This window comes from Alligator sinensis, unplaced genomic scaffold, assembly GCF_000455745.1.
Source record: "Alligator sinensis unplaced genomic scaffold, ASM45574v1 scaffold366_1, whole genome shotgun sequence".
Taxonomy (NCBI): Eukaryota; Metazoa; Chordata; order Crocodylia; family Alligatoridae; genus Alligator; species Alligator sinensis.
This window is the reverse complement of record NW_005841851.1, coordinates 762,731-771,914: the sequence shown is the minus strand read 5'-3', so window position 1 is coordinate 771,914 and position 9,184 is coordinate 762,731. Positions and strand designations below refer to the sequence as shown.

The 9,184-nt window shown below is 45.0% G+C and overlaps 1 protein-coding gene across 2 annotated transcripts in view; it reads right to left on the bottom strand.

The window, feature by feature from the left end:
- Positions 1–9,184, bottom strand: part of PEX14 (peroxisomal biogenesis factor 14) — an 88,465-nt gene that overhangs the window by 71,148 nt on the left and 8,133 nt on the right. Inside the window, exon 2 of one of the 2 annotated variants that reach the window (XM_006016156.3) lies at positions 6,935–6,982. The exons of the other annotated variant lie outside the window; for it this stretch is intronic. Within the exon in view, the coding sequence (XP_006016218.1) occupies positions 6,935–6,982 (48 nt within the window). The remainder of the gene's footprint in view (positions 1–6,934; positions 6,983–9,184) is intronic. 2 annotated transcript variants of the gene reach the window in all.

The window sequence follows — 9,184 nt, the reverse complement described above, 5'->3', positions numbered from 1 at the left end:
GGGGGGGGGGGGGGGAGGAGAAGAGAAGGGGTAGGAGGGGGCGTCCCACAGAAAATAGCTGTCTCTCCTAGCGGCTCTCAGAAGCTGAGAACTCCTTCCGAGAAGGCTGCCCACTTCTGCAAATCCCAAAGCAGAGGCAAGGATTTTGGAACGTGCATCAAAATATCCAAGGGTCCTAACAGTACATGTGCTCACAGGAGCTCTGTTGCTTCACTCGAAGTAGGAGGTTTTTCAGGGGAAATCCCTTCCTTGCATTCATTCAGAAGTTTAGTTGCAGACAGAGGAAAGGTTTTTGGAAACTTCCTATCATTAGGCAGCCCTTAGGCTTCCCATGGAGTGGCTGGCACAGACAGACAGTGCCTGTAACATTATGGAGGAAGCCTAACATGCCTAGAAGTAGAACTTTTTCAAGAGACTTTTCTTTAATTAGCACTTTCCACAAATTGTTCGGCAAAGTAGTCAAAAACACAGAGGCCAATCCTGAAAGATGCTGAGCACTCACCACTATGTTCAGCTTCAGAGCACACACTCAAGAGCTGGCAGCCTGATGGTGTTAGGGCCCAATCCTGCATCTTTTAACCATTCAACTCAACAAGCCTGCTTACAGGATTCAGGGTCCGAGGCTTCATTGGCACCAGTGGCATCAGCTAGAACTAAAGGTGCCCAGAGTTTTTAATTAAGCCTTTAACCTCTTTCTAGAGGAACCCATGGGAAACTGTCCCTCAACCTAGTCTAGAGAGGAAGGAGCATAAGGAAATGAGCAACACTAACAATGGGAAAAGACAACATGCAGTCTTTTCTGCTGCTCAGCACTAGGCACTCAAATCAAGCCAAAAGAGAGAGAAAAATCAAGCCTGTAGAGTGCAGGACACTGCTGTTCTAGTTTCTGTTCTCAGAGGGATTACCCAGTATAAATATTTACTATGATTTCTGCTGATTTAGCAGCGCTTTCACACAGCTCTGACAAGGCCCCTGGCACTTGGAGCACCCAGGAATCTAACTGCCCTTTCCAGATGCTCTGCGCTCACCCAGCGATTGAGCTCTAGCTACACCTCAAGAGTCTTTGATTCAGAGTATTTCAAGTTCATAGAAAGGCGCCAAAAAGCCCCTGAGACTGAAGTCCTGTGTCCCCACAAAAGCAAAGTATGGCCTGTGGCAGGCTCTCAGCCATGTCCTGGAGGGACTCTCTCCAGGGCAAGGGGTAAAGCCAGTTCCAAGGTCAGGTCAGCCACTGGCACTGCTACTCAGACTTACAGTAAGGTGAAAGGCAGTGTAACCGCCCAGCAAACCTAATACTGAACACAAATTTTGCAGAGGGAGCCCGCAGGGACTAAAAATGCACACGATACAAGTACTCCTCTGCTCTAGGAACTGGACCTATGATTTTCAACCAGGGTGTCAGGGCAGCTTGGGGTATCTATCGCCAGATCTTCTGAAGGGTACCATGAGGTTTTAGGAGATGAGCAAATAAACTAAGCAGATAAGATATAAGGGACTCAGGCTTGTCCCCGCCTGAACAATGCCCCCCTCCCCATTGTGCAGCCCCTCTACAAGGAATGTAGTAGGGCTGTACATGCATTGTAATACATAAATCATTTTTTGAAATGGGGTCCACTTGATTCACAAAAGTTATGGGGAGATTCCTCGAATCCAGTGGAGGAGGCCTCGAGTCCAAAAAGGTTGAGAACCACCGAACTGGACTAAGACTGCCACCTCATTCTACAAAGATCTCTGGGCTGCTTCTTGCTCACCTCTCCAGGCTGATCCAGAAACAAACCAACAACCCATCAGGAAGAAGGGTTATGTTACTCTCCAATCCCTGAAGTGACAGCTTCAGCTCATCTGCACATCTGCATTGAGAACAATTTTGGCACATCCTGGATTATTCAGTATATTCCTGCTACACGAGCACCTCTGCAGATGCCCAATGCCCGCACTAGTCACTGATGCAAAAGTCTCAACTCACAGAGTACTGGTTCTCAATCTTTTTAGATTCTAGGCAGCCCTTGACAGACTCAAGGCAACCCTAGGAAAATGCCAGCTCTTACTTCTGAGTGAATGTGATAGCTTTTATTAAACCAACCATATAGTTGAAAAAAATTATTCTTTGCAAACTTTTGGGTACAAACACCCTTCTTCAGGCAGAGGGCCCAAAAGCTTGCAAAGAACAATTTTTCCAACTATTTATCTGGTCTTATAAAAGATATCACATTTACCCAAAGAATCATGTCTGCCTATGTCCTTAGACCAGCCCAGCTACAAGTAACACCCTCGATCACTTAGTTTTCACTCTTTTCTTGCCTATGGACAAATAAGAGCAGTTTGTCTGTTGCAAAAAAAAAAAAACTCAAAAAGAGCACAGCTAGGGATTTGTATTTGAAATCTCTGGTTTTATCCTGTGAATCAAGGTTGTACACCCAACAGCACTAACACTGTGTGGCACCCCATGGCACCTTGGCTGAGAATCACTATCATAGAGGTTCCTTGAATGAACCTCTTCAAGTTAACTGTGGTGTCAAGATAGATCTCAACACCACTTTGTTTAACCGAGTCCTCAGGTGATTTCCGGACAATCAAGCCCAGACACAATCGCTGAATTTCTGACTGTATATAAGAGATGATACACTGACTTGTATAATTAAGAGCTTGGAAAATCTTGTGGCGAATGATTTAAATTCCCCTTTCCATTTTCTTTTTTAATTCTCACAAAAATAGGGGGTTTTTTTAAAAAGGAGGAAACGGACAAACTAAAGTGACAGTGTGTGAAAATAATGAAGCTGAATCCTCCTTGTGTTCTAACAACAAAATATGCTACCTCAAGGAAAACTCAGATGTTTCCAGGACAGACTGTATTTTGTAGCCTATGTTCAGAAGAGCTTAGAATCCAGTAACAGCTTTCAGTGTTTGAGGCAGAAGTCAGTACCACATCTCTCACTTTAAAATGTCCCCTCTACGTTAACATGAAAAACGCACTGTGGATGCAGTGGCCAGAAGCCTTCCCAAACACGCAGAGAGGTGCGCGGTGAAGTTTCTAATGCAGAAATGATCTAATCAACGGGGAGGGGAACTAGAATTCTAGACTCCTCTTTTCTACTGCCAACTAGTTCTCTGACCTTGGAAAGGCACTTCATCTGTATGCCTGAGTTTGCTCTTATGTAAAATGGAGATAACACTGACATACCTACCAGACATGTTACGAGAAATAATGAATTCAGGTCTGTGAAGTGCTTTGAGGTCCTTGGATAGAAGGGGCAATATAAGTATTGCAACTACTAGTACTGGCAGGGAAAGGATTAAAGACTGAAGGGCCAGAAGAAGTGGGTGAAAACCCTGGGGTCTTGGTGCATACCAGCTAATTCTACACTCACTGCCTCAGAGACCCATAAAGCAAGGGAATGAAATGCCTATGTTCCACTGCCTGAAGCTACTGCTGGCCTCCAGAAACAAAGGGGGGAAGAACACATTGAAAATGAGAGAATGAGCAAGAGAGAGAGAAGCTAAATGGTTCTGCAGATGCAGGAGAAATGGAATTGCTAAGGCGGACAGAGAAAATACCCTGGTTCTCGTGCCATGAGTCCAGAGACTGCACCTCAGTAAGAGCAGAGTGATTTACGTTTACAACCAATGCTTGCACATTTACAGCTAGTGCTTCTCCCAGACACAAAGCAGCAGCTGGGGAGCAAGTAAGTTTTGCGGCACGAAGAATTAAGCAACATGTGGAAGGCCCTTGTTTAAGTGCTTTTAAGTCAGGGGCTCTGCCTCTGCAGGTTCTCCTCCAGCTCAGGTTCAGACTGGGAGCTGGGGTATGTGTTACTTTTACTGCCCTCAAATATGCTAGGGTAGGTTTGGCAGAAATGAAACCATGGAAAGTGATTCAGAAACACTTCTGAGGCAATGGGGGCATGTTGAAAAGCATCCAATATGCTCTTGGGGGAGGCAGAGAAAAAAAGAAGAAAAAGAAAGAGAAAAGAAAAAAAAACCCTAAAAGTAAAGGAAAAACAGAGAAATCAGGGTGAAGAAAAGAAACAAAAGGAAAGAAAACAAGAAGAGAAAAGGGGAGCTCTGCTATTTTAACCTCTCAGAAAGGGGTTTTGTCCTCTATAATTAGGTCTTTTACACATCCCAGCACTTTGAGTTACTGCAAAAAGACAATCCTATTCAAATTCTGCAAGTGCTCAGAGGATTATGGGAGATGGCTGTACAAACAAAAGCCGGGGGCAGCAGAAAGGGACGTGCCAGTGTCACTGCTCAGCCGGACTCAAGGAGAGGCTGATCCCGCACCGACGATGACAAACGTGGCTGTAAACAGCAGCGGAGCGAGATGCTGACACTCTGCTAACACAAGGTTACACTTCCCACCACAGAGCTACAAGGCAAATTTTAATGGGCCAAGACTGACAGCAGGGAAATGAGTGTCCGCTGCAAAAATTACAGCTCCCCCCGCCCCCAGCCCATTCTCCACTGTCAGTGCTGTAACACAGCGACCTCTCGTTAGGGAGGATTTTTCAAATGTGGACAGTTTATCGCAAAATGACTGGAGGACTTGAGGGATTCATGGTGGGAGAGAGAACCCCTCACCTATTTGGTGTTCAAAGCATGTGCACATCACGGGCAGCTGTCAGGAGACCTGCGTGCCATGAGTTTGGTAGGGTCCCATCTTGAAAACTCCAGTAAGTCTAAAGGCTCCCACAACTCCTACTAGGCAACAAACCTCATCCTGCACTGACTAAAGGCAATGAAGCTTGAAAGTGCCCAGCATGTAGCCGGTGTCATTCACCACCATAGAGAATAATGTCCCTGGACAGGCCCGCTGAGGTCACAAGCATAATGCAAGCTGGATTTGATCCTAACGTGCCCTTCGCTGCCTGGCATAAGATGCCAGCATGTCACCTTCTCTTCCTATAGCTATTCATGCGAACTTGAACCTCTCTGCCTACTACCTTCCAAATGAAGGGGCAGATCCTGAGAGTTGTTGAGCACTCCTCAGCCACTGAGGAAGTTGGAAGCATATATCAGATTCTGGTCACAATTCTTTTTTCACTCTTACAAGTCGGTGAGAACAAGCTTCCCTGCCCCACTAGGGAACATCAGACCAGGAGTCAATGGGGCTCTGGCTTGGGTACAGGCTCTCCCTTATTGAACTGGTTTTGGTTCCAGGTCAGAGATTGTTTGGGTATTACCACAAGTGTTTTTGCAGCATGACACCATATGGCTATACGGCTGCCACATGGACCCATGCCCTGCTTGTATGCATTACTGAGGAGCAAACACTGTTGTGGGGACAGCGGAGCCACAGTAGAGACTGGAGGCTAGGTCATCTGGCTCCCAGAACTGAACTGCTCATTTAATAAGGCTTCTACAGACACTCAGCTGGAAGCAATAATGACTTTTAGGCAAACATGACAGAGGCTGGGGAAGCTTAATATTAAAAAAAATTTAAAATAAAGAGAATGGCTCCACCTTTCAAGAGGGCTCTAATTAACCCAGAGGCAGGATTCGCCATCATGAGACTGGAGGTTATTTTGAGAGTCTTATAAAAAGTATATTTATAAATAATCTATCTATATTTATATATAGCTGCTATGTGTTTTCTTTCCTCTGAGCAATTATGCAGCAGTATATAAAGAAGGAGAAAGATATTAATTAAGTCGAAGGTAATGTTAGAGTTCGCCTGCAGAGACAGAGTAAACTCTAATCCAAGACAGGCTGAGAAGGTTTGCAGCCTGTTATGGGCTTCCTGAAAAAAAAATACAATCACAAAGCACAGAATGTCAGCAAGAAAAAAGCAGTTTTGGGAAATCTCAGCACAGAGAGATCCAAGCAATTAGGGTCGACTTGCAATGATACATGGCTACAGGGATCTGCATTGCAAGGTCTGACTACTCAGGTCTCCAAATTCACCAGAGTCCATGCGCTCCAGCATTATCTAAGGGAGAGACAAGGGAGGGTAGGACAGCCCTCAGTCTCTAAAAAGAAGACTCTTTCCTTTAAAGCTTTGTTCCCAGAAGCTTCAGATAAAGATTCAAATAGAGAAATGGTTTAACACTACCGATACAGGGTCATAATGGAGAGCGGCTGGTGTTTAATATTACACACACAGCGCCTGGTCCCACATCTTCAAGCACAGATAGCTCCCACTGCAGATAGCTTGCATTCAACGTAATCACCACGGGGGAGCCAGAAAAGAGACTTAAAGAGAGGAGTGATGCATTTAGAGCAGTAAAAGGGTAGATGGTTTTGGCAGTGTTTTGATTGGGCTGAAGAAGGCCAAGGAGAAAAACCAGGAGGTTGTAATAAGAAGTTACAGCAGCCCAGGAGACAAAACTGATGGCTTTGTTCCCAACCCACATCACTGTAGGGTTTCACTTGGTTATCTTCTCACACAATAATCCCAGAGCCCTTTCCAAAACAGTTCAAGAAGTCAAAACATTGGATCATATGCAACACTGGCTGCCAGCAACCTCTGAGCTCATTCACGGTGCGTTTGAGGGTAGAGTCAGTTCAGGCTGAGGTTTCTGAACTGAGAGGCTTGTCTATTAGACAGTACCCTTTAGGACCTCAGCTCAAATCATGCCACAGAGGTCTTCCTTCAGTGGGTTCAGACTGCTTACTAATAGGCATTGATCATCAGCGCGCGCACACACATTTAGGACAAACAGCTCTGGCTCAAGGACAGCACAGGTCTTGGATAAGCAGGGAGGCCTGGCTGACCCATATCTAACCCCTGGAAAGGCAGGAGGTGATGGCCAAAGGTCAGAACTCCGAGGTCACCAGACGGGCAGCGCTGGACTGTTTCAACCTTTTCTCTCAGTATAACACCTGCTCTAAAAAGAAGGGGAAGTACAGATACAAAATGGTGCAACTGAGGGAAACACTCGTACAACAGGGTTTAATAGTGTGAAAGGAATTATATGCTGCATCTTGATGGACTCACCAGTGACTCTCGGGACGCCGCATTCTCAGGTGCAGGGGAAGAGCCAGTCTGCAAGGCAGAGAAGAGAAGTATGAGCTTACATTGCCACCTGATGGACACAGCTAGAAGTGCTTGCGTATTCAGGCCGCACAGCACCTAACCACAATCTGGGCACACAGAGCCATTACTGATGTCAATGGCAGTTCTGTCATGGACCAAAGAATCTATATGACCCAAAAGGCTTGAGCCTGAAAGATAATGAGTTCCTGCAACTCCCATTTAAACCAGTAAGGTTGCAGGTGCTTGACACCTCTAAGGAGCCATTAGAATTATGAGCCAAAGAGATCAGGGACAGATGGATGAGTCATTAACATTTTGAAAGAAATCTTCCTGTTAACTCAGATTCAGAAGCAAATGGCAGAGAAAGCTAGTGGAAAGGGCATAAGGTAAGAACTTAACATTTCTGGGTTCAAATCCTAGCTGCAATCCTCGACCAATGGCATGGCCTTGGGCAAGTTACTAGTTCATTCTGTGCCTCAGTTTCCTCATGTGCAAAATAAGGACAGCAGTTCACCTACCGGTAGTTTGCAATTAACATCTGCAAAGGGCTTTGAGCTCCTCAGGAGGGAAGGGGCTGCTTTAGCTCTCCAAAGTAACACTATTAAACTGAGTTCAAAGGCACATTTCTTTGCCTCAATGTTTTATCTCCCCCCTAAATTTACTGAATTTAGTCTGGGCTTGTCTCATTTCTGGGAATCAATAATACTTTGCCTTTCTTCAGCACCACTCATTCAAAGATGTCAAACCAATTAAGTAACCAAAGATGTTAATTAATTAAGCCTCACAGAAACTCGGCAAGGTAACTTTATGTTTCATCATCCCTATTTTCCACACTTTGAAATAGAGATACCTTTTTCTCCCCACAGTGAAAAGTATTAAGAAATGAATTTGTCAAAATGAAAAATACAAATGTTACCTGTTCCACATCTTTTAAAAAAAATAAATAAATTAAGCCCAGGTTAGTAATGATAGCACCTACATGATGCTTTTCATTTTCAAAGTGCCTTGCATTTAAACTAGGATAGCAAGGGAACGGGCACCTTGGGATGAGTTCACAACTCCCCTGCGAGGCTAGTATTAACCCCCTCGTGATACAGATTGGGAAACCAAGACACAGAGAAGTGTAAAACATTTGCTTAAGACAGCACAACAAGTCAGTGGTCAAGCTGGATTTAGATCTCTGGAGCCCCCAGTTTCCAGGCTTAGATTACACATTATCTGTGGTCACTCACTTCCCATGCTGAGAGCAGCCGTAACTTTTTAATCAGCGATTGATGTTCTACCTGCACCAGACAGTCTGGGTTTGTCTTCGCTGCTAGAAAGCTAACTTGGAGTACCTACCATGCACTGCTGTCCCGAGATAAAAAACACAGAAGTTGTGTTCTGCCACAAGGAGAAATCTCCAAAGTCATGTGCCCCTAAACCCCCCCTGGAGTCCACCTTTTTCACTTTACCTCATGGCAAAATTAAATGGCCTTACTTCCACCGTAGTTTTCTGCAACAGGGCTCACGGCTTTGGTAACCCCAAAGTTAAAAAATGCAGCTTTGCTGACAGTAAAGACAAATCTTGAGGTTGGGCTAGAGAGCATAGGCCCTGTCTGCTGGCATAAGGTAAATCTTTATGTGCTGGCAAGAACTCAGGCTAAACCCTCAAGTGACACCATAAAGTCCCAGCGCAGCTCTCCCTACTCATGCCACGCGAGTCATTCCAACACAATGTGCCACCCTTCCACAGTGCCTTAACATCTTTCCATCTGACAAATGCTGAAGAACAGTCTGTAAGAGACTTTGGGTAAATCCCAAAATCTTTTTTTAGACCAACTCAAATAGTTGGAAAAATTCTTCTTTGTAAGCTTTCGGGTACAAACACTCTTTGTCAGGCTGAGGAAGCCTGATGAAGGGTGTTTGTACCCAAAAGCTCGCAAAGAAGAATTTTTCCAACTATTTGAGTTGGTCTAATAAATGATATTGGATTTAGCCAAAGAACCTTGTTTGCCTATGTCCTAAACTAACACGGCTACAACCTATACCTCTATAACAGACTAGCATTTACCACAAGAGGGCATCAGTAACTCATGGACACTGCAGTCTCACTGTTCCCAGCCACCCATGCAGATGCCAGGACTCAGAGATTGGAGTGCATGCTTCCCCTTTCTCTCAGCAGGACGCAAAGGTATCAGAGGGTGGCAGTGCATGCCACCAGAGTCCAGC